The sequence below is a fragment of the Mus musculus genome, chromosome 4, assembly GCF_000001635.26.
Source record: "Mus musculus strain C57BL/6J chromosome 4, GRCm38.p6 C57BL/6J".
Lineage (NCBI taxonomy): Eukaryota > Metazoa > Chordata > Mammalia > Rodentia > Muridae > Mus > Mus musculus.
The window spans coordinates 116727584-116753436 of record NC_000070.6 but is presented as its reverse complement, the minus strand read 5'-3'; the positions used below and the strand labels follow the sequence as shown (position 1 = coordinate 116753436).

At 42.2% G+C, this 25853-nt stretch overlaps 1 protein-coding gene across 3 annotated transcripts in view; it reads right to left on the bottom strand.

The window, feature by feature from the left end:
- The window catches only part of Tesk2 (testis-specific kinase 2), an 83340-nt gene that overhangs the window by 50812 nt on the left and 6675 nt on the right, over positions 1-25853 (bottom strand). For 2 of the 3 annotated variants that reach the window (XM_030253443.1, NM_146151.4), the window contains 2 exons: positions 11519-11821; positions 2211-2332 (listed from right to left, as the gene is read on the bottom strand). In XM_030253443.1, coding sequence (XP_030109303.1) covers positions 2211-2332; positions 11519-11821 — 425 coding nt within the window. Of the gene's footprint in view, positions 1-2210; positions 2333-11518; positions 11822-25853 lie in introns of those variants that run through there. The other variant, XM_006503008.4, reaches the window with a different exon arrangement.

Here is a 25853-nt window from a genome sequence, read left to right as displayed (position 1 = left end):
GCTTCTTGTGAATAGAGTTGTTCATGCCAGGAAGTCTTGTGCTTAAGATCTGTAACCCAATTCCATATCCTCCTAATTTCCATTCCCCAATGGCTTTTGACCAGGGCTTTTTTGTTTTTGTTTTTTCTCATATCTCTTTGCTATTCTAAATGCATGAGAAATTTATTATTTCTTTATTTCTTTTAGAATCCTCATGCACACTTTACCACTTAACTTTCTACTTTTTAAAAAAGATTTATTTATTATTATACATAAATACACTGTAGCTGTCTTCAAACACACCAGAAGAGGGCGTCAGATCTCATTATGGGTGGTTGTGAGCCACCATGTGGTTGCTGGGATTTGAACTCATGACCTTCGGAAGAGCAGTCAGTGCTCTTACCCGCTGAGCCATCTCACCAGCCCCCAACTTTCTACTTTTTTGTTGTTGTGGGGTTTTTTGTTTGTTTGTTTGAGACAGGTATAGTCTTGGCAGTCCTGGTACTTGCTCTGTAGACCAGGATGGCCTCAAACTCAGAGATCCACCTGCTTCTGCCTTGAAAGTGCTGGGATTAAAGTCATTTACCACCATTGCCCAGCTAGGATAACCTTTCTTTAAAACCCTTAAAGAAGGGGCTAAGGAAATGGCTCAGTGATTAAGAGCACTGGTCACTCTTGAAGAAAATCTGGGTCCAATTCCAAACTCATTCTGTAATTCCAGTTTCACAGTCTCTTTTGGCTTATGAGGCACTGGCATACATACCTGCAGGCAAAAGACTCCTATCAACTATATGGTGGTCCATGCCTGTGATTCTAGCACTTGGATGGCAAAGCAGAAGGATGGGAGTTCAAGGCCAGTTTCAGCTATGTAATGAGTTCAAGGCCAGTGGACTCTACATGGGACCCTGTCAAGAAAGAGGGGATGTGGGGGAGAAAAATTTCTTAAATAACCTGTTTATGGTGACTCACCTGTAACTCCAGATCTTGGGAGTCAATAGAATTTTTGAGACCCGCACGGTCATTTTTAACATTATAAACATCTTATATTGCCTGTGCAATATCATTTGGAAGCACAGCACAGTTGCCTACTATATCATGATTAAAGTGAGAAATATTCAGATATTGATTTTATATGTATATATATGTATATATATGTATATGTATATGTGTGTGTATGTGTGTATATACACACATATATATCAACCCTTTTTAAAAAGATTGTATTTTTATTTCAGGTGTTTTATACATGTATATGCATTTGCACCACATGTATGCCTGGTGTCTACAGAGACCAGAAGAGGGTGTTGAATCCTCTGGAACTTGAGTTTACTAATAACTGGAAACCACCTTGTGGGTGGTGAGAATGGAACCTCTGCAAGAGCAGCCAGGGCTCTTAACTGCTGAGCTTCCTTCAGCCAGTGTAATTTTTTTTTTTTTTTTTTGGTTTTTCGAGACAGGGTTTCTCTGTGTAGCCCCAGATGTCCTGGAACTCACTCTGTAGACCAGGCTGGTCTCGAACTCAGAGATCTACCTGTCTCTGACTCCTGAATATTGGGGTTAAATTTTTTTAATTAAATTTATTTCATACAAAGAGGAAAAGGAGAGACAGACGACATGTTAAGCATATACAGAGGTCAGTGACAGTCTAGCTGAAAGTAGGGCTAACATTGTATTTTCTCCCTCTGCCATGTGGAACCCAGGGGGCCCCACTCAGGTTATCAGGCTTAGGTCAGGTCCCTTTACCCACTGAGTTACCCTGGTTCACAAGCCCTTCATATGTACAACACTTCTCAAAGGCAAGTTGCGCCTCCTAAGTGAGTACTCACAGTCTTACACCATAGTGTTGCTGTTCTTGTTATTCACTGATGTAATTACAAGTCCTCATAAAGCAATTAAGAAAATTACATAGCCACATAGAGCTCAGTCTTTTATCTGACAAATTACTAATCACAGTAGGAAACAATTATTCTAATGGGCTAGTACTGATGTTCTGATGAGAATAAAGCAACTTGAGAGAAGTTGCCTTACTAAATATTGTTAATTACAGGAAATTAAGTTGTAATGGGGAGAAAAAGACCTAGAGCCTAGCTCAACCCCAGCAAGATGGACTCCATGAGATAAAGTACTACTGCAGCAGGCATCCAGTGATGCCTCTTACTGATCCTGGATGGAAGGAAGGAAGGAAGGAAGGAAGGAAGGAAGGAAGGAAGGAAGGAAGGAAAACCCATTACCTGAGGATGTTGGGGTGGGAGAGTCTATTCATGAGCTGCATCTCTTTCAGCAGGTTTGCTCGGTTACTGCTCAGCGTGTTCATCTTGAGAGCCATCACCTGACCAGAAGCTCTGTGTCGCACCTACAAAGTTAAATAAAGCGAAAGCAGCAGCTGTAGGTGACAGCAAGGTCTCCACACACAGAACATACCAGGATGTCTAGTAACAGCTTAGATAAAATAAATCTTGCATTCTGGATGCTGATGCAGAAATATGAGTACATGGCCAGCCTGGGCTACACTGTGAGATCTAGTCTCAAAAAAAAAAAGGGGGGGGGGGCTGAGATGGCTCAAAATGCAAGAGCACTGACTGCTCTTCTTCTCTTCCAAAGGTCCTGAGTTCAAATCCCAGCAACCACATGGTGGCTCACAACCATCTGTAATGAGATCTGACTTCCTCTTCTGGCATGTCTGAAGACAGCTACAGTGTACTTATGTATAATAAATAAATCTTTGGGCCAGAGTGAGCAGGGACTGTGTGAGGGGGGTTGGCCGGAGTGAGCAGAGGTTCTAAAAAAATCAATTCTCAACAAGCATATGAAGGCTCACAACCACCTGTTCAGCTACAGTGTACCCATATACATAAAAATGAATAAATAAATCTTTAAAAAATTTATACTTGTCTTTCTCCATTAATAAAGATAAATTTATTTCATCCAAGACTGAAATTGTTCCACACTGAGTTGGCCAGAAATACAATGTCTCATATCTTTTATTTTCATTTTTATGGGGTTTTGGGGGGTGGGCAGGGAAGAGTTGGGACCCAACCCAGGTTGGCCCCAAACTGCCTATACAGCTGAGGATGAAGGCGAACACCTGATCCTTCTGCCTCCACCTCTAGAGTGTGATTACAGGCATGCCATCACATCCAGCAACAAGCTGATTAGGCAGGGTCCACCTCTAGAGTGTGATTACAGGCACACCATCACATCCAGCAACAAGCTGATTAGGCAGGGTCTTGTTACGTATCTCTGAATCTCACGATGCTGTTTGTCTAATTGTAGCTTCACACAATCCTCCTGACTCAGCCTCCACACCTGGATAATGAGGAAATTCTTTTACACTACTTCCTTAAGGCCAAGGCTGGTGAGTTGGGATTCCAGAAGGAAACAGTCCCTCTGAAAGTCTTAAGTATGGGGAAGGGAAGAAGTATGAGTAAGCCTTATGTAACAATGCGCTATAAAACTGTCTTTATAAGACACTTTATAAGGCATAAAAATGACATACTTTCAGCTTGCACTAAGCACTATAAAAATGTCTCTCTGAGTGGTAAATAACAGAGCTGGGGTGTAGCTCAAGGGTAGAGTATTGACTCATCATGCACAGAGTCCTGGTTTTGACCTTAGTGTACTGGACACGTGCATATGCATGCATGGGCACACACACACACACACACACACACACACACACAATCAATAAATATAACTGTTTAAATTTAATTTCAGAACTGGTGCAGCAGAGACTTGAAATGCAAAGCTACTGTCATTCTGTGAACTTCAGGAATATTACTTTGCCTCGACTTTTGTCTTTGCCTGGCAAAGGCTCAATGGAACAACTATAACTCTAAAGTTTAATTTATCCGTTACTACAGGACACATCACAGCTTATCTTTGTCTTGTACTTAAAGAAACAATGGTTTGCAGTGGCCACAGCAGAGAAGCTGGAAAGCTACAGAAGCCATCCTCAGAAAGACTAAGAAAAATGCTGGCAGGCCCTCCCCTCATCTAGATCCTTCTAGAGATCTGGAAGCCAACTCTCTTCTGGGGAATCAATGACACTGTTGTCGTGTATCTCGTGATTAAAGAAAGAGAAGTGGCTTTCCTTTCTAGATCCTGCAAGGATAAGTTAAAAGAGGCCTTTCTATACAAAGATCTCACTGACAGTATTTTTCCAGCTCTACGTGCAGATCACATTTGTGTGTGAGTGGGTCTCCCCATCTACTGTCACTGGATATTTTGTTATCATTTTTGAAATAGTCCTGCTATACAGCATGAATTGGACTGGCATTCATCAGATCGAACAGGATGCTAACTTGAAGGGAGTACTGGAATAGAAGTATGTGCCACATCCTGGTTCACTCTGAAGTTTTAGTTTATTTTTCCTGGCTTTTCAGTACATGGTTTCTTTGTGTAGCCCTGGCTGTCTTGGGACTTGATTTGTAGATCAGGCTGGCCTCAAACTCAGAGATCCACCTGACTCTACCTCTGAGCACTGGATTAAACACAAACCACAAGCCTCTGGGATTAAACACAAGCCACCACTGCCTGACTTTCTCTAATTTTTCTTTTTGTTTCTTATTTTTTGAGACAAGTTTTTTCTTTATAGCCCTGGCTGCCCTGGAACACACTCTAGACAGGCTGCCCCCAAACTCAGAGATCCATCTGCCTCTGCCTTCCAAGTGCTGGGACTGAAAGCATAAACCACAACCACCTCCCCTCCCCACTGTGCATGTTTAACAAAATGTTCAATCTTAAGAATATTTGAGGCCAGGTGGTGGTGGCACATACCTTTAATCCCAGCACTTGGGAGGCAGAGGCAGGTGGATTTCTGAGTTCAAGGCCAGCCTGGTCTACAAAGTGAGTTCTAGGACAGCCAGGGCTACACAGAGAATCCCTGTCAAAAAAAAAAAAAAAAAAAAAGGCAAAAACTTAACCTCTGGGGCTGGAGAGATGGCTCAGTGGTTGAGAGCACTGGCTGCTCTTCCAGAGGTCGTGAGTTTGGGTCCCAGCAGCCACATGGTGGCTCACAACCATTTGTGGTGAGATCTGATGCCCTCTTCTGGTGTGTCTGAGGACAGCAACCATGTACTTATATATAATAAATACATCTTTTTAAAAATGCATTTCCACTGGTAGAAGGCATTTAAGCACGCATAAAACTGGCATGGTTGCATATACCTATAAGCACAAATAAGACCTCCATCTTCCCAATCACAACAATAAACATCACAGAATAATATGTGTTTGCTGCTCCCCTGCTTACCTTAAACCATAACTGTTGGGAATGCCTCAGGCAGAGCTTGCATGACAAGCTGTATGTGTGTTAAATAATAAATGCATAACCAGAAACATGAATAAATCAATATTTCAGTGGCAAACAGATGGCAAACACTGGGTTCTTTTAGCTTGTAAGTGTATTGTTCTTTAGAAGGTGGTATTTGTGTTGCCAGTTTAGAAAAATATAATGGGAAAAAATTAGAATTCTTCATATCCATGAGGAGGGAGGGAGAGAAGGAAAGAAAGAGAGAAAAAGATAGAGAGAATGAAAGAGAGAGAAAAAGACTGTGTGTGTGTGTGTGAAGTCACAGTTTCCTCAACTGTATCTCTCTTGTTTTAAGACTTACTGTTTGTGCATGAATGTTTGGCTTTCATGTCTGTTGCCTATGGAGGTCAGATGGGGCTGGATCCTCTGGCACTGGAAGTACAGATGGTTGTGAGCCACTGAGACATCTCTCCAGCCCTTCCATCTTATTTCCTTCCTTCCTTCCTTCCTTCCTTCCTTCCTTCCTTCCTTCCTTTCTTTCTTTCTTTCTTTTTTTTTGGTTATTTGAGACAGGGTTTCTCTAGATCTGGGTGTGAGCCACCACCCCCAGCCCATCTCATTCCTTTAAGACACAGTCTCACACTGACCCTGAAGCTAGCCAACAGATCCCCAGAGTCCTCCTTTTTCTACCACTAAGGGCTGGAGGAACAGGTGTGGCCACCATGCCCAGCTTTCCATATGGGTAGAGGAATCCAAACTCAGGTGTTCATTTTTGCACACCAAGTGTTTTACCCACTGAGCATCTTCTCATCCAAGGAACTCAAAAATCCTAGCTTCAGCATGTACATGTTATAGTACCTGACAGGATAGTAATCATCCTTGAACCTCAGCTTCTTCATTATAAATTAGAAATATTGGGTGGGGCTGGAGCTGTGGCTCAGTGGTTAAGCAAGTTTGAATCTCAGGACACGTGTCAAGCATCTTACAACTAGCTGCCTGTTAACTCCACGTTCAGGGGACAGGACAAACTCTTCTGGCCTCCTCTGGGTATCTGCTCACATACGGCATAGTTACATATACATAAGTAAAAATAAAATGAACTTTAAAAAAATGGAAGTATAGCTACTTACAAGGTTTTTTTATAGATCTTAAACAAGAAAATACATAAAAGTTAACATGGTACCTAGCACCAAGAACTGAACAGCTCTTTAATAGGTATATGAAATCAACAAGTAGCTCTTAGAATAATGTCTGTATATAACAGTGTAAGTCCATTACATAAGGAACCTTCGCACATCTTCAACTCTATTAACTAGGTATTACTTCCTCTGCCTTTTAATTTTTTAAAATTACTTTTACAGTGGCAGTTGAGATTGAAATCAAGTGAGGCTCTGGGCCCTCTTTTATTATGTAAATGAACCCATGCATGCAGGTACACATGTACAGGTGCATATATAAAGGTCTTCTCTTGTGCAACTAATATTTAATGAGTTATCTCTAGGTGGCAGGGCTGTGCTAGATACTGCTGAAACAGAAACAAACACAGAAAAGCCACAGGCAGCAAGCACAGTGGTATAAGTTTGTAGTCTGAGCTACTGAGAACTTTCGTGGAGCCAGGACTCTATGGAGGCAGACTTTAGAGCTAAACAAAGACAGTATAACCTAAGCAGGTACTACAACTAAGGAAGATCTGTTGTTAACAATGTCTGCAGGGCCCTGACTTCCAAAACTGAAATACTACATACTGAGTGCTGGGCATGAACTAAGGCACCTGACAGCACTGCTGGCCACCATCCCCCCACCAAATCCCCCTTTCTTTTCTTTTTTCATTTTTCTTCTTGCTAGGTCTTCTCAGCTGAAGGTCAAGTTGCCTGTGTAACTTGTATCTGGAGTCAAATATTTCTTTTCATTGTTACTGACACCTTTCCTTTAACTTGACCTTTAAAGTTCTATAACCATCTGTACTTTATAATTAAAACTAAACCTAACTTCCTCTTAGCCATCCACTAGAGCTATTAGATCATGGGTTGGCAAACTTTCCGTTTGGGGTCAGACAGTAAACATAACATAACAGGGCCCTGAGGCCTTGTGGTCTCTAATAACTACTCAGCTTGGCCACTGTAGCACAAAAGCAGCCATCAAAAATAAATTAACACTGCATTCAATATGCCCACTGTGGTCGCTGGGTATCTACCACACGCCTTTCGCTGTCAGCCTCCTTGACAAAGCATGCTGTAGAATCAACGCTTGCTGCCTACAGAGATGGATTGCAAGGGGGCTGCAGCTATCTCAACAGATATTTCAGGGAATAATCTTAGTCTTTAAGAACTGATGGAGCCGGGTGTGGTGGCGCACGCCTTTAATCCCAGCACTTGGGAGGCAGAGGCAGGCGGATTTCTGAGTTTGAGGCCAGCCTGGTCTACAGAGTGAGTTTCAGGACAGCCAGGGCTACACAGAGAAACCCTGTCTCGAAAAAACAAAAAACAAAAAAAAAAAAGAACTGATGGGTCCTTTATAGCCCATCTATTGCTGACATCCCCTCAAGCTGTTACATCTTCAATACTCAGGCACAAAAGACAAGAAATTAGGAGATATAATAGCCAAGAGAGGTTTTCATCACCCAATGCTGGCTTGTTTCCCCATGAGGTAAGTTAAATTGTTTTGATAATAAAAACCATCTCTGCTCTTACAGCACAGCCGTATGTAGACTTAGTGTTCTTTATAGTTCATGTGTAAACCAGTTGTGTTTTGATCCATAAATATTTTAGACTCTTCATAATCTTGTTAAATAGAGAATAGAAAACTACAGTGTACACTTCTTTCAAGTATACATAAATAATGAATAAATGCCTCATGAATGATTGCTTAGAAAAAAACAAATGAGCCAGGTTTGGTGGCTCAATCCAGTAGTCCCAGCATGGGAAACTGAAGGCAGGAGGATCAAGATCTCAACCTTATCCTTTTCTTTTTCTTTTTTTTTTTAAAGATTTATTTATTTATTATACGTAAATACACTGTAGTTGTCTTCAGACACTCCAGAAGGAGGAGTCAGATCTCATTATGGATGGTTGTGAGCCACCATGTGGTTGCTGGGATTTGAACTCAAGACCTTTGGAAGAGCAGTCAGAGCTCCTAACCGCTGAGCCATCTCTCCAGCCCAACCTTATCCTTTTCTACACAGCACAGTTGAGGCCAGCCTAAGAAAAATCGGGAGCCTATGTAGGAAGTCCTTGGCTCGCTGGAGACCCTCAAAGAATTCTATCCCCAGTGGTTACTTCTTCAAGACTAAAGAAGAAAATACAAGAAAGTAGTCCACAGAAAACTAAGAAGCATGCTAAAAATAAATGATGGGAGTTTTCATGGTTTGACCCTGCCATGGGTCCTCAGTTTGTGCTGCTTGCTCAAGACAGTGTGTCTTCACCTAACTATAGGCTCAAAGCCCAGGAAGAGCTGCATGGTCATCTCCACTCCAAAGCCAGGCAAAGCCGCATGTCAGCTCACTTACCCAGGCAGGAGTTCTCTCTTGCAGGGCAGCCTTTTTGTTCTTTTCAGATTTTCAAATGATCAGTTGAAGACTATGCATATTAAGAAGACTACCTAACACAGTCCATAGTTCAATTCAAAAACATTCTATCACGTCCAGAGTAATATCTGGCCAAGTATCTGACACCCCATAACGCAGGTGCCAAGTGAAAAGTATATAAAATTATATGCAGTATATAAAATTAACGCAGGTGAAAGTATATAAAATTAATTACCAAGCCACAGGCTCTGAAAAGGCAGACTCAATATTCATTTGAATTTTTCTCAGTGCTAGAAATGAAAGCCACGGCCTATGCATCCTGAACAAGTGCTGTGTCCTTGAGCTGCATCCCAGCTCCAACACCCATCTTTGCTTTACCCGCCTTGTTCGCATACTACATGATAGGTTTCACTTTAGTATGTACAAACATTTTATGCCAATTCTTCATGGAGCTCAAAAGACAGCTTGAGGGAATCAGTTCTCTTCTTCCACCATGTGGGTCCCAGGGATCAAACAAAATCGCCAGGCTTGCTGGCAAGGCCTTCACTTGCTGAGCCTTATCAACAGCCCAGGAGATTTTTTTGCTGTTTTTTCCAGTTTTGAAGATAGGGACAAAAGGTATGGCTCAACAGTCAACCATGACTCCTATATGTGGGGGCCCCACAAACACCAGTTATACACACGGGGTACATACATATAATGCAGGCAAAATATTTATACACATAAAATAAATCAAAAAAGAAAGAGATCCCTAACTGAATGAAGGATATCTCTTTTAGCATGTTTAATTGGAAAACACTAAAAGCATTCCATTAAAGTCTGGAACAAGACAAAGATGTCAAAAGTTGTTATTTTAAACATGCTCTGAAAATATTAATACAATTTACTAAAAAAAAAAAAAAAAAAAAAAAGGTGAAAGTAGGCTAGGCTGTGGTGGCGCACGCCTTTAAACCCAGCACTTGCGAGGCAGAAGCAGGTGGATCTCTGAGATCAAGGCCAGCCTGGTCTACAGAGTGAGTTCTAGGATAGCCAAGGCTACACAGAGAAACCCTGTCTCAAATAAACAAAGAACAAAAAAAGCTATTAACTGCACCTAAATTAATCTACAACATAATTTCAATTAATATGACAAGAGCAAGTTTTAAAAAACGGATTCTAAAATTCACCCAAGAAATAAGGGAGCTGGAGAAGTCGCTCAATAGTAGACCATTTGTCTGGCTAGCATGTACAAAGACCTGTGTGCAAGCCCAGGACTCATCCCAAAATACAAAAATAAAAGGAAGAAAAGGAAAAATAAATACCAAGAAAATCCTAAAAATAAAGAAGAGAACTAAATTAATCAAACATCAAAGCTACTTGATTAAATTATTTTAACAATGTATACTGGTTTATGAATAGATAGGAAAATGACTTCAAGTCTGGAAAGAAACCAAGTCACACTGCAAAGAAAATGTTAATACAAAAAGATGACAATTTTAATCAATGAGGACAGAGGGAAAGGTGTGACAATAACCTTAGACTACTTTCTGCTGATCAGGGGCATCACCTTCCTTGGGGCAAGATCTTCGCCACCAGGATATTTAGTTTCTTCTTTTCATCTCCTCAAACATGACCACTTAACAAACACACCTCTAAGCACCAAAGATGAAGGCATATTTACAGTGGATTTGATTAAACTTTATCATTAGTTTTGGATGCACAAACCATATTTGAACCAAAATGCATATGAATGTGGTTTTTTGTTGTTGTTGTTTTGTTTTTGTTTTTCGAGACAGGATTTCTCTGTGTAGCTCTGGCTGTCCTGGAACTCACTCTGTAGACCAGGCTGGCCTCGAACTCAGAAACCCACCTGCCTCTGCCTCGCAAGTGCTGGGTTTAAAGGCGTGCGCCACCACGCCCGGCTATGAACGTGATTTTTAAAAAACAAATGTGGGGCTAGAGGGATGACTCATCAATTAAGAACACTTGCTGCTCTACCAGAGGACCCAGATTCGATTCCCAGCACCCACATGGCAACTTACAACTGACTGTAACTCCAGTCCCAGGGGATCTGATGCCCTGTCTGGCTTCCATTAGCACCAGGCATAGTATACTTGGTGCACAGACACATGCAAGCAAAATACCCAGATGCATAAAATTAAAGATAAATTCAATTCAAACAAACAAAATTAGAAACTCAATTAAAAAAATAGTATATTTTTAAACACAAGACAGCCAGATTCAGTAATACAGTCCTATACTAGAGACAGAAGTATTAGAATCAATGCAAGTTCAAAACCAGCCCTGTCAATACAGTAAGTTTGAGGCTAGCCAGAACACCCATGCTTACACACTCCTGCATACACACATACACACACCACAAAAGAGGGGTGGCAGAATGTTTGCCTAGCATGTACAAGGCCCTGGATTCCCTTGTAAATATTGTAACAACAACAACAACAAAAAAAAAACAGGTAGAAGATATATGAATGAGGTCTCTCTAAATAGTTTAAAGTACATCTGGCAGTTCACAGCTTACATAATCCCAGCACACAGAGTTTTTGAGGCTGGCGGTGAACGTGTGGTACGTGCCTGTAATCCCAACTCTCGGGAAGTGGGGGCACCAGGATCTTTGGGAGTTCAAAGCCAGCCAGGGTTACATGCTGAGACCCTACCTTTAAAAAGCAGTAACAAACAAACAAACCAACCACCACAAACAACTGTTAATGCTGCAGTGATACTGACCATCAGAAGAACCACATAAAACAAGCTGAGGTATCACTCACCTTGAACACTTCGGAGAAGAACCCAGATCCTATTTTTTCACGGGTGAAGTCATCCAAACTCGTCAGTCTGGAAAAGGCACTAATAATCGCACGATATGAAGATGATGAAACTCTTCCCACCTGCACAGTGTTCCCATCCCCTCCACCACCTCCTTCAAATTCTTCCAGACGCTCCACACGTGGGGGAAACCCTGCAATTGAGTTCCGCTTGCTCCGATCCATAATCTCAATAATCACTTCTTCATTTAAGAAGAGACTCCACACATAATTTCTGATCAATTTTGCTTCTTTTCCAATGTGACACTACAGAAAAATAAACACATATACGCATTTTACTAAAACCTTTAATGACTACAAAAAATTAACAAACTCTCAACACAAAAATATTTCCATTTGTACTGATTTCCAGATCTAAATAATATTTCTATGTCTTTACTTTCAAAATAAGTGATATACACAAAAAGCAAGCTATAAAAAAATCCATCCTTAATGTGACTAGAATATAAAAATTTCTCTTTAAAAAGTTAATAATTATTTATTTCCTTTCATGTGGATGAGTGATTTGCCAAAGTGGTCAGAAAAGGCCTTCAGATCCCTTGGAATCTGAGTTACAATTTTTGTTATCCTGGCCAGTTTTATATCAACTTGACACATGTAGAGTCACTTGGGAAAAGAAACTCTCAAGTGCTGTTTTAAAAACTAAATTCCAGGGCTGGAGAGATGCCTTAACCTAAGAGCACGGATGGCTCTGAACCTGGGTTCAGTCCCCGCAGCCACATGGCGGCCACAACCATCTGCAATGGGGTCTGACACCCCCCCCAGCCACATGGCGCTCACAGCCATCTGCAATGGGATCTGACTGGGTTCAGTCCCAGCAGCCACATGGTGCTCACAACCATCTGCAATGGGGTCTGACGCCCTCTTCTGTGTGTCTGAAGACAGCTACCGTGGACTCACACATAAATAAATCTTTTTTTAAAGATATTTGTATTTATTTTATATATGTGAGTACGCTGCCGCTGTCTTCAGCCTCTGGGCTGGGCTTGGTAAGAGTCTTGTTGCAAGCATAGCACAATAAACTGAAAGATTGTATGTGTTTACTTTGAAAACTAGCATATCTCAGCTCACAGGACCTGCCCTTCTTTTTTGAGAGGTGTCTTATTTAGAATCCCAGACTGGCCTCAAGCCAGATTCTCCTGCCTCAGCCTCTGGAGTGCTGAAATAGCATCCACTTCCCACTACACCTAGCTCAAACATTTTTTAAGAGAAAGGAGAAGAATCTGGGGATTTGTTTGGTTTTTAGTAACACAATGTTTTAGCAGAGTTTCTATTGCTGCAATGAAACACAATGACCAAAAAGCAAAGTCGAGGAGGAAAGGGTTATTTGGCTTACACTTCCACACTGCTGATTACCACCAAAGAATGTCAGGACAGAAACTCAAACAGAGCAGGATCCTAGAGGCAGGAGCAGAAGCAAAGACCACGGAGGGATGCGGCTCACTGGCTTGCTTCCCATGGCTTACTCGGCCTGCTTTTTGCTGGCCTTGAACTCAGAAATCCACCTGCCTCTGCCTCCCCAAGTACTGGGATAAAAGGCGTGCACCACCACCGCCCTGCCAGCCTGCTTTCTTATAGAACTCAGGATCACCAGCCCAGGGATGAAACCACCCACAATGTGCCGGGTCCTCCCCCATCAATAACGAAGAAAATGCCCTTCAGCCGGATCTTGATGGAGGCATTTTCTCAATTAAGGTTCTTTGCTTTCAGATAGTTCTAGTTTGCGTGTCAAGCTGACATAAGACTAGCCAGCACACACAATTAGCAAAGTTTATACACATAAGCTCAGCAGGAAGAGGCTAACAATAATGTGGGCCAAGTATTATTCAAGGCTAGCCTGGGCTACATAGCAAGCACATCTCAAACAAACAAACAAACAAACAAACAAACAAACAAGGTCTGCCTCAGCTATATAGCAAGTTGGGCAGGCATGGACCACAAGATCCTGTCAATAATAAAGTAAAGGAGAGCTATGTGTGTTTGTACATGCATGCTTATACTCTAAACACTTAGGAGGTAGAGACAGGAGGTTCAGGATTCCAAGTCCAGTTACAAAGCAAGTTTTTTAGGCAAGTCTATTACCACAGAAGAACGTGTCTTAAAAGAGGGAACAAAGGAAATATGCATAGTATATTCCATATTTAGCCCAGTAATGGCATCCTGGTCTTCTGAGCACCTATGAGAATGCCGTGGAAAGTGCAGTGAGGCTTCAGAGAGGAACTGTACCGGGAAGGGGCTGGAGGCCATTCATTCACATTCCACTCTGGCAAAGAATCTGCTGTGCTTTCGCCCACATCCTCAGAACTCCAGTGAGACTGCACTTAAAATAACTGTTGTCTGAAGCTGTTTGAAGGAGAGCATTTCAAGACAACAAAACAAAGGGGCTGTGGTATAGTGGTTGTTCACAGTATTTATCGTGACTTACTGAGAAGGAGAGGGGGAGGGGAAAAGAGAAGGAGAGGGCACTATGGCAAAAAAAAAAAAAAATATATATATATATATATATATATAGACGTGAACCCTGTCAAAGTTATGGATAGAAATGTGCAGCTTGGTAAGGAAAGGAACCTGAAGCCAGTGAAAGTTGAGGGTGGGCAGATTGAGACCAAGTGGCTGTAACTGTTGAAGAGATTAGCACCATTATGGAGACACTTGAGACTTCGCACGAGCTCAACAGGAAACAAGATACCACACATTGAGAGCTCCAAGGTGTAACAGAAAATTCATGAGAGTATCTCAGAGGACAGAAGCTTCGGGGGACTCACTAGAACACTGGTGCCTGGGAAGCTGGTCCCCAGACTCAGCCACAGAGGGCACAGCGATGGCTGCAGCTGTAGTCCCTAGAGGACCTGGCTACTCTACTCTTTTCCTTCTCCTTCTCTCCTCTTGTCTCCTCCCCTTCCTTCTCCTTCCCCCTCCCCACCCCACCCCCTTTTGAGATTTTTTTTGAGCCAAGGTTTCTCTGTGTATCCCTGTGTGTCCAGTAACTCACTATATAGACCATGCTGACCTCAAACTCACAGAGATCTGCCTGCCTCTGCCTCCCGAGTGCTGGGATTAAAGGGATGTGCCAACACTCCCAACTTTCCTGGCTACATTTAGAGCTGGCAGAACTTGGCATTATCAACATGGTGCTGATTTTTCAGGCATTCCAGATACAAGAGGTGGTCATGGAGGTTGGTACCAAGTTGGCACAGGCCAAGCAACATCTTGGAATCTATGCATGGGAATACTGAGTGGTCTGTAGACAAGTCTATAAAGAAGCCTGACTTACAGTGGAGACTCTATGATATTGGAGGCACCAGAAATGTGAGACATCTCCAACAAGAGCTGCAGGTACTGAGCACAGCTTACCCAAGAGGAAGGGAGGCTGTATACACTGTAGCAGACCTGGAGAATCAGGGCTATCCAAGTCCACTGGAACCCAGACAATGTTGTGAGGAGCCAGGAAACTACATGGTTTGATGTTCGTAATGCTCACATTTTGGTCTTGCTTTGAGCCAATTATTTCTTTTCCGTGCCTCTATTCCTTCTTTTAGAATGGGAATGTTTCCTTTGTGTTATTTGTGTTATATAGTTAGAACTATATAACATTTTCTTGATTTTTCTAAAGCCTCACAGTTAAAAGCCGGCCTTGAAGCCAGGCATGGTGGTACATGCCTATAATCCTAGCACATATTAGGAAGATGCAAGGGTCAGTTCAAGGGCTGGAGAGATGGCTCAGTGGTTAAGAGCGCCGACTGCGGGGCTGGTGAGATGGCTCAGTGGGTAAGAGCACCCGACTGCTCTTCCGAAGGTCCAAAGTTCAAATCCCAGCAACCACATGGTGGCTCACAACCACCCGTAATGAGATCTGATGCCCTCTTCTGGAGTGTCTGAAGACAGCTACAGTGTACTTACATATAATAAATAAATAAATCTTAAAAAAAAAAAGAGTCAGTTTAAGGTAACCCTTAGCTACACTGTGATTCTCAAGATCAGTCTCAGCTACATGAGACCCAGTCAAGAAGAGAGAGGCAGAGAACACATCTTGAAGCTCAGAGCAGACACTAGACTTGTGAACAGGATTAGAGCTGTTCAGGCTTTGGGGGCTTGTAAGAGATGAGCTAAGGGCATTTTGCATTATATGATTGATGAACGCTGAGGGAAGCAGAAGCTGCCTTGTCTGGCCTTGATAGAAGAGGAGATGCCTCATCTTACTGCAACTTGATATGCCATGGCTGGCTAATACCCACAGAGGCCGTTTCCGGAAGACAAAAGAGGAGTGGATGGAGGAGGGGGGGCGGAGAGGAGAGGAGAGAAGAAACTATGGTCTGGATTGAAATAAAAATAAATAAATTCTGAGCAAGAGAAAAAGATTAACACTGGGCCAAGTGGGGCCATGAGTGGAATATTACACTTTAAAGCCACAGTTCTCAACCCATTGGTCCCTGGTTAGGCACAGAGGTTGCCTAAGACCATTGGAAAACACAGATAGTTACATTACAATACATAGCAGTAGCAAAATTACAGTTATAAAAGTAGCAATGATACAGCTGTGGGGGTCATGACGTTGAAGGGCTGCAGTATTAGGGAGGTTGAGAACCACTGCTTTGGGTATCAAATTAATAAAGGATGAACATAGGGTGGTTGTTTTGACTGTCACTTTGATGACATTCCCTAGAACATCAACCAGGCGCACTTGGATATGTCTGAGAGAGATTTCCTACAGAGGATTAGCTAAGGAGAGGAAACACTGCAAGACTATGTATAGCACCAACACAAGCTAGAGTCTGGATAAAGAGGATGGAGTGAGAACCAAATGACAGGAGTCTGCTTCCTTATAGCAGGCGACTCCCACAGTTAGAGCTACCCGCCGCCACACCTTCCCTACCATCAGGAACAGCATCCCTCAAAACTGTACGTGAATACAAGTTCTCCCTTAAATTGCTTTCTGAGAGGTACCTGTTCACAACAAGGAGAAAAATCACTAACATAGAAACTAAATTCATAACAGCTGCTGCTTTAATAGGGGAAATGAGACCTGAGGAAAAAAATACAAAGAATTCTAATATTTACATTTTATTTCCTTTTACTAGAAAACAAAATCCTGCCAGGTGGTAGTGGTACATACCTTTGATGCCAGCACTTGGTAGGCAGAGACAGGCAAATCTCTGAGTTTGAGGCCAGCCTGGTCTACAAAGCAAGTTGCAGGGCTGCCAGAGCTACACAGAGAAACCCTGTCTCACAAACAAACAAACAAACAAACAACAAAACCAAAACCTTCCAAGCTGGCAGGAGAGCTCACGAACCAAGCCTGGCATCCCGAGCCAGGGACCCACACGGAGGAGGAAAGAAGCAACCCCAGCAAGTTGTCCTTTTATCTCCACATGCATGCTGTGACCTGTTCTGCAACAGTCGCACTGCAGTCTAAGGAATACAGAGTCTCAAGCACTTCTGCAACAGTCCCACTACAATCCAAGGAATACAGAGATCCTACACTAAAGTCTAACTTATACAAGTCATAAATTTAAAATAGAAAAGAAGGTATTTAGTTTAGAGTCCCTCTTACAGCTAAAGTAATATTAATCACTAGGCAGCTGGGACGAATGGTAGACAGTGTAGTCCCTTTAATTCACTAGTAATTTTTTAAAATTCTGAAAAAGGACTGGGCAGTGGCGGCTGGATCTCTGTGAGTTTGATTGAGGTCTACATAGTGAGTTCCAGGACAGCCAAATACATAGTGAACCTTGTTTAAAAATAAACAAAGGGGCTGGAGAGATGGCTCAGTGGTTAAGAACACTGAGTGCTGTCCAGAGGTCCTGATTCAATTCCCAGCAACCACATGGTTGCCCACAACCATCTGTAATGAGGTCTGATGCCCTCTTCTGGTGTGTCTGAAGACAGCATACAGTGTACTCATATACATTAAATAAATAGATATTTTAAACAAACAAGCTTTCCTGGGGGCGGGGGTTGGAGGAGACGGTGTGTTTAAAGTTTATGGATTAAGGGAGGAGCTCCTTGAGCCACGGTGAGCACGGAGAGGTCAGAGGACGACTTGAAGTTCTCTCCTGTCCAACCAGAGTTTTAAAATCTGAAAGTGATTAATTTTAAAATCAGAAAATATACTATTTGTAATATATGAAATGTTAAGAAGGTGTTTTCTGAGCATGGATTACTTGTCTTAGGACTTATTTACAGAGTATCACCTTTTTAAAAGTGTGTGTTTATTTTTATTTATGGGATAAGGGTTTTGCCTGCATGTATATAGGTGAGAGCCTGGTGCCCTTACAGGCCAGAAAAGAGCACTGTATTATCTCCTATAACCCGAAGCAGACGGTTGGGACCTGCCTGCCATACAGGTGCTGGCCCAAAGCAGCCAGTGCTCTTTTTTTTTTTTTTTTGGTTTTCCAAGACAGGGCAGCCAGTGCTCTTAGCCACCGAAGCATCTCTCCAGCCAGTGTCTTAGCCACTGAAGCATCTCTCCAGCCCTGGAATAGTAACTTTTGACACTTATGGTGCCCTTCAAATTATAAATTTTGGGGGGAAGACACAATTAAAATAACTCTTACATTTACCAGGAAGCTGCAATGATTGAAAAACATGCATTTTAGGACTGGGGCTTTAGCTCAGTTAGAGTTAGCACCTAGCTTGATCAAAGCCTTCCGTTCATCCCTTGATCTCACCAGATGTGGTGCACATGCCTGTAATCTCAGAACCCAGAAAGCAGAGGTGGGAGGATCACAGGTTCAAGGAATCCTTGGTTGCATAGTGAGTTTGAAGGCATTCTGACCTTAAGAGAAAAAGAAGGAAGGAGGAAAAGAAGAAAGGGAAGAAGAGAAACACAGGTTTTAAGCACTATGTAGACTACGTTCAGTATGAGGGATTTGTTTGTTTTCAGAGATAAGATTTCTGTGGAGCCCTGGCTGTAGTAACACCAGCACTATAGACTAGGCTAGCCTCGGACTCAGACATCTACCTGCCTCTGCCTCCCAAGTGCTAAAGAAACGTGTGCCAACCTGCCGGCTAAGTGTGAGTTATTTTAAGCTTGTAAAAACTTGGGTTTTCTTCTTTCTGCTGGGGACGGAACCCAGAGCCTCTCACGTGCTAGATAAGCATCCCTCACTGAGCACGTGCCAGACAAAATATGGACTTTTGAAAAAAATGAAAATTGGTAATACTTGATCCCTCCTCAGATAGTAATAGGAACCTCTCAACTAGAGGCAGTGAAACTGCCTGAGGGAGGCTGGAGCTCCTTGTCAAGGAGGTTGAGGGTGTGGGGTAGGCAATCCTGGCATTTTAGTGGGCAGGAGCCAAAGAAACTGAATGTCCTGCGATGCAGAGCACAGTCCTGCACAACACAAAGGCTTGTCCTCCCTGGAATGCCAGCAGCGCCCAGCTGAGATGCCTGCGCTGGAAAAACTTCATCGCTTTTGTCCTTAAACAGGAAATGGCCTTTAGTGGTCTTTCAAAAATGCCAAACTTACTTAGCTTACAGGGAAACAAACATTGCTTGGTTGGTTTTTAAGACAGACTAGTTATATAGCCCTGGATGACCTAGAACTTGCTACACAGACCAGGCTGGCTTAAACTCAGAGACCCGCCTGCCTCTGCCACCCAGGTGCTGGGATCAAAGGCCTGTACCTAGCCAAACTTTTTTTTTTTGTACTGTGTTACAGCTTGGACCTTTTTAGACAGAAGAAAGGAGAGAAGAGTTGATGGGGTAGAGGAGGGTGGAGGAGGAGAGAGAAGAGGGAAAAGGGAAGGAGGAGGGAGGAAAATTCTCACCCAGCCTCTTTTTTAAAGTTCATTTACATTGAGGTTGCACTGGAGAGATGGCTCAGCAGTTACGATTCCCAGCACCCACATTTTGGCTCCCAACCTTTGCATGTAACTCCAGTTCCCAGGGATATGACACCCTCTTTGGATCTCCTCAGACATTGCATGCACATGTTGCTCAGGCATACATGCAGGTAAAACACCCAAAAAACATGAAAGAAAAATTTTAAACTTTTTTTTCTTTGATTTTTCAAGAAAGAGTTTTTCTGCTGGGCGTGGTGGCACACACCTTTAATCCCAGCACTTGGGAGGCAGAGGCAGGCGAATTTCTGAGTTCGAGGCCAGCCTGGTCTACAGAATGAGTTCCAGGACAGCCAGGACCATACAGAGAAAAACTGTCTCGAAAAAACAAAAAAAACAAAAAAAAAAAGTTTTTCCTGTGTTGTAGCTGGAACTAATTCTGTAGACTAGCTGGTCTCAAACTCACAGAGATCCACCTGCCTTGAAAACTCCCACCCTGTCAGTGATGGGTTTAAAGGTGGACACTACCACCACCCAGCCTTAAAAACTTTTTAAGGGCTGGAGAGATGGCTCAGCAGTTAAGAGCACTAACTGCTCTTCCAGAGGTCCCGAGTTCAATTCCCAGCAACCACATGGTGGCTCACAACCATCTGTAATGGGGTCTGATGCCCTCTTCTGGTGTGTCTGAAGACAGCAACAGGACAGTGCACTCACATAAAATAAATAAATAAATCTTTAAAAAAGAAAAAAAAAGAATACAAATATATAATATGCTGATGTCCTAATCATTTTGTTTTTTTCTAAAATCATAAAAACTCTTGAACTGAGCTAAAAATAAAATAAGAATTTGTCCTGTGGGATACGTATGCCCGTCCATGCTCCAGGGTAAGGACACTGACAAGCACATGAGCTGTGTTTCAAGACCAAACCCATGGCAAACATACATGGCAGGTCAGCCCAGCAGTTCTCCTTCCCACGAGCCAACACAGCAAATACAGATACATTTCAGGATGGCTGCATAATTAAAACTAAAAGCAATACTGCTGAGCTTGACGCCCTGCTGGGAAATAGTAAGCTGAAACTGCCATTCAAACCAAAGACATTCTAGCATAAAACTGACATCTCCCGCTTAGCTGCAAACATCACAGTGGCACCCACTAGTGCCAGACAGACCAAAAGATGGCTCTTAAATGTGTGTTGGTTCTTTTGAGTAACTACCAGATTTGCTATGACACTAGATCGGCCAGGCAGCGGGCCACAACATAAAATAAAAATTTAGGCTGAGAGTTACAAAAGCATTTGAAGGCAAATGAGTTCAAATGTCTTAGCCATTTCCAGGAATCTCTGTAGTTTTTGTTTGGTGTGTTAGTTTGTTGTTTTATTGAGGCAGAGTTTCACACTAGTCCAGGTTGGCCTGGAACATAGAGTAACCCTCCCGCCTCGTCCTCCTGAGTCCGGGATTCCTGGTACAAACCAGCACATCTGGCTAGGAATCCCTGCTATGTCCTGCCCACGCCAGGTCAGCGAGCTGGCTCAGCAAGTAGAAGTGATTGTAGAGCAGACTTGATGACCTAAGTTCAATCTCTGGTTCCCACAGGAAAGGAAAGAGCTGACTCCTGAAAGTTGTCCTTTGACACCCTCAAAGGCACTAAAACCCCACCCACACAGAGTAAATAAAGAAATGTAATTTTAAAAAAATTAAGCTGTGTGACCAATGGTGACAACAAACTGGCATGCTCCACCACAGCACTTTTATCCAGCCATCCAGAACTCATGCACACTGGGCAAGCACTCCAGCAAGCAAGCTCCATCCCCTGCCCAGATGCTCAGATTCTTACAGATATTTTCTTTCCAATAAAAGAAAAACACTGGCTTTGTAGTATATATTACCTTATTTGAATACTGGATCTGAGGCTAATAGTTAAAACGGCCAATAAATAAATAACAAAACGTATTTTTCTTTAATAATACCCCCACTATTTCTTAGGCATGAGTGATTTCAAAGCATCTCAGACTAGCTGGAAGTGAACTACAACCTATAATAGTTTTCATATATCACACCTAACAGTCTTTAGTGAGCTGGCACCAGGCTCACACCTGTTATCCCACAGGGAGAAGGCTGAGGCTGGACCTCTGAGTCCCACCTACACCATGAGATCCTGTCTCAACAAAGGGTACAATCTTCAAAGATAGCTGCTGCTTCTTCTTCGTTGTTGTTTGTTTTGGGGAGGGGGGTTCCAGATAGGGCTTCTCTAGCCCCTTGACCTGGAACTCACTCTGTAGACCAGGCTGCCCTCAAACTCAGACATCCGCCTGCTTCTGCCTTCTGAGTGCTGGGATTAAAGGCGTGCGCCACCACTCAGCTGTAGTTAATCTCTTAACTGCTGAGCTATCTCTCCTGCCCTCCTACCTCCGATTTCATCCATCTTGACTCTTCCATCCGTAGACACAATTTACTTATGCACTTAGTGTTAACTGTGAACTTGACAAAATCTAGAGTCCCATGATAGTGACCTCACTCGGGCATGCCACTGAGGATCATCTTGACTGCACCAGTCAGGTGAGGCACCCCATGCACTGTGCACCCCATGCACTCCTGGCCTTGATCCGGCAGAAGGGGAACTGAGCAACAGCATTTAACTCACTCTCTCTCTGCTCTCAGATTCTGAGCAGATGTGACCAGCATCCCGAGGATGCCTACCACATTGACTTTTCCACCCCGTAGACAGGTCCTGGGACTGTGGACCTGAATCAAGCCTTTCTCTTTGAGCTGCTTATCTGTAACGCCTGCTCACACGTCAGTGCCCAGGCATGTGACACGCTTTCTCCTCGGTGTGCTCTTATTGGTTTCTTCCACATGGAATCAACTAAAATGAGACGTGCTCTCTGCTCTCTGACCTTGCCGTCTCCTTTGTCTGTGCTTTGATATAACATTGTCCTGCACAAATCCTTATCACAGTTATCTTCCTGTACATTAATTGTGGCTTATCTGTTTGCTTCTGGACTATGAGCTCCATAAGGACTTGGACTTGAACGTGCTCACCTTCAAATGAATTATGGTATCTACATCTTAGTATTAGATACAGATTTTAAGGTTTTCTTTTGCTTTGGATTTAGTTTGGCTTTTTGTTGTCAAGTGTTTGAAATGTGTCCTAGTGTGTGTGCATATCAACTTTGTGTTCTGAGGATAGAGTCTCTGACTGGATCTTGCTGATTATTCTAGACTGACTGGCCAGTGAGCCTCAGGACTATCCTCTCTATTTCCCTAGCATTGGATTATAGATACATTATATTCCAGCTTTCTAAATGAGATTTGGAGCTCAAACTTGGATCAAATCCTCAGGTCTGTACCATAAGCACTTTATTAACTGAGCTATCTCACCTTAGGGACATTCAAACTCTATATTAAAAATATTCTCTTTCTTTCTTCTTTCTTTCTTTCTTTCTTTCTTTCTTTCTTTCTTTCTTTCTTTCTCTTTTTGTTTTTCTGAGACAGGGTTTTACTGTGTAGCCCTAGCTATACTGAACTTGTAGTCTAGGCTGGCTCAAACTCAGAGATCCTCCTGCCTCTGCCTCCAGAGACCTGGGATTAAAAGTATACAGCACCATGGTTGACATATTCATATGTCATATTCTTTCATTTGCTTAGTCAACAAATTATTTATTTAGCATCTCCTAGAGACTATATACCATGCCAAGCCCTTGAGAGACATGCACCCAAGAGAGGATATATATAGGTTCAAAACAGCTATTAACTTAGTGAATCTTGGGCAGTGTGGTGTTTTAAAGAAGAATAGCCCCTACAGGGTGGAGATGGCTCAGCTCACTGGCTGCTCCTCCAGAGGTCCTGAGTTTAATTCCCAGCAACCATGTGGTAGCTCACAGGCATCTTTCTTTTTTTTTTTTTTTTAGATTTATTTATTGTTATATGTAAGTACACTGTAGCTGTCTTCAGACACACCAGAAGGGGGCATTAGATCCAATTACAGATGATTGTGAGCTACCATGTGGTTGCTGGGATTTGAACTCAGGACCTTTAGAAGAGCAGTCAGTGTTCTTAACCACTGAGCCATTTCTCCAGCCCCACAGCCATCTTTAATGTTATCTGATGCCCTCTTTTGGTATGCAAGTAGGTGTACATGCAGATAGAGCACACACACATTAAATAAATAAATAAATAAATAAATAAATAAATAAATCTAAAAACAACAACAACAAAACGGTCCCTACAAACCCATATATTTGAATGCTTAGTCACTAGAAAGTTTGAAAAGATCAGAAGGAGTGGGTGGGGCCTTACTGAAGTGGGTGTGACCTTGTGGAAAGAAGTGTATTACTGGAGGTGGACTTTGAGGTTTCCACGAGACAGGCCCAGTTGTTTGCTCTCATTCTGTGTCTTTGGTTTAGTAGCCAATGCTAATTTTCAGGCCCTCCATATTTTGCTAACCCAGAACCCAGGCTAATGTCTGTCATGACAATGGACTAAACCTCTGACACTATAAGCAAGCCCCCAATGAAATGCGGTAGTAGCACATACCTTTAATCCCAACACTCAAGAGGCAGTGGCAGGTAGATCTCTGAGATCAAGGCTAGCTTGGTCTACTGAGCTCCAGGATAGCCAGGGCTACACAGAAAAACCTTGTTGTGAAAAAAGAAAAGTTTTCTCTTATCAGAGCTGCCTTGGTCATGGTATCTCTTCACCTGAAGAGAACACTAAGACAGGCAGATTATGAGAAGCTTGCATCTTCTGAAATCTTCTCTACTTCCCAATCCTTTTTTCATCCCCTGCTTTTTTGAGATTGTCTTGTTACATACTCTAGGCTATCTTCAAACTTAAGATCCTTAAGACCCTGTACAGGCACAGGCCACTACACCCTCTTCCCAGTGTTCTCATTTTCCTTTGGTTTTGATATTTTCCAACTCATTAGTGAATATGCATTATTTTGATATTCACAATTTTTCTGAGTTTCCCAAAGTTATAAATTTGTGCCAATCAGCAGGAACTGTACTCAGAGTAAACAGCATATATATTTATGAGAGTAATCTGAGAGTAAACATTCAAAACCTCTACTCACACTCTAATACAAAAAACATCCATAACGAAATCTGATGCCCTCTTCTGGAGTGTCTGAAGACAGCTACAGTGTACTTACATATAATAAACAAATAAGTCTTTAGAAAAAAAAAAAAGATGCAGAAAGAAAGGCATCTATTAACTATACATTAATAGAAATAGCAGAAGAAAAATACTTCAAATGATCTCAGAAGGGCTGGAGAAGGAGATCAGAGGTTCAGAGCACCTGATGCTCTTCCAGAGGACCCTGAGTTCAGAATTCATAACCCATGTCACATGATTCCCAATCACCTATGGTTCCAACTTCAGGGGAGCTAACGCTCTCCTCTGGCCTCCTTTAGCACCTGAACACATGTGTCATAAGCGCACACACACACAGGTCTTTTTAGGCTTATCTTTATTTTGTGTATATTGGTGTTCTGCCTGTACATATGTGTGTATATCACGTGTACACAGTGCCCACCAGAGCCAGGAGAGAGCAACAGCTGCCTGAAACTAGATTACAGATGATTGTGAGACTGTCCTGTGGATCTGAGGATTGAGTCTGGGTTTTCTGCAAGAGTAGTCAATGATTTTAAACACTGGGTCATCTCTCTAGCCCTCGTGCACACTTTTTTTTTTAATGTCTTTTTTAAAGTTCCTAAGAAGTAAATTAATTGAATGTCGCTGGACAGATCAATTGAAGGCACACTGTAAAAGTAATTAAAGAGTAAGAGCCAGAACACATTATGGCTACTAACCTAGTGGCTGAAATCATTCCAAAAGGCAGAGCCTGGTACTTGACAGTTAAGGAGGGAATATGTTGTTCTGTGGATTTATTTCTGAAAGTAGAACTTTCCTGAAATTAGAAAAGTCATTCCTAAAGTTCTTTTTGATATGATACTATATCAGTAATGATATATATATTGTATTGGTTTTTTCTCCTTAAATGTGTTATTTCCATAACTATCTAATGAATGGAAAAATTTAAATATATTAAAAAATAAAATATGCAAATTTATCAAGATTATCACAGTGGCTTCATTGTGGAAATCATTTTGAAAAAAACGAGCCCATGCAAACTGTCCTAGGAAAACATTAGCAATAAAATCATCCTAATTTTTTCTTCTTTTTCTTTTTCTTGTTTTGTTTTTTGAGAGAGTTTCTCTACAGAGTCCTGGCTTTCTTGAAACTCACTATGATACAGGCTGGCCTCAGATTCACAGAGATCTGCCTGCCTTTGCCTCCTAAGTGCTAAGTAAAGGCATGTACCATCAGGCCCACCTTCTAATTTTCTATATTGCACAAAATTATATCATTCTATTCTATTTAATACAGAGGAAGACATGACAGCCTCTGTACAACTTGTTCAAAAGATAAATTAATAAATAACACTACGTCTCATCTGTCTAATGATTTACAGTTCACAAAGCACTTTGACCC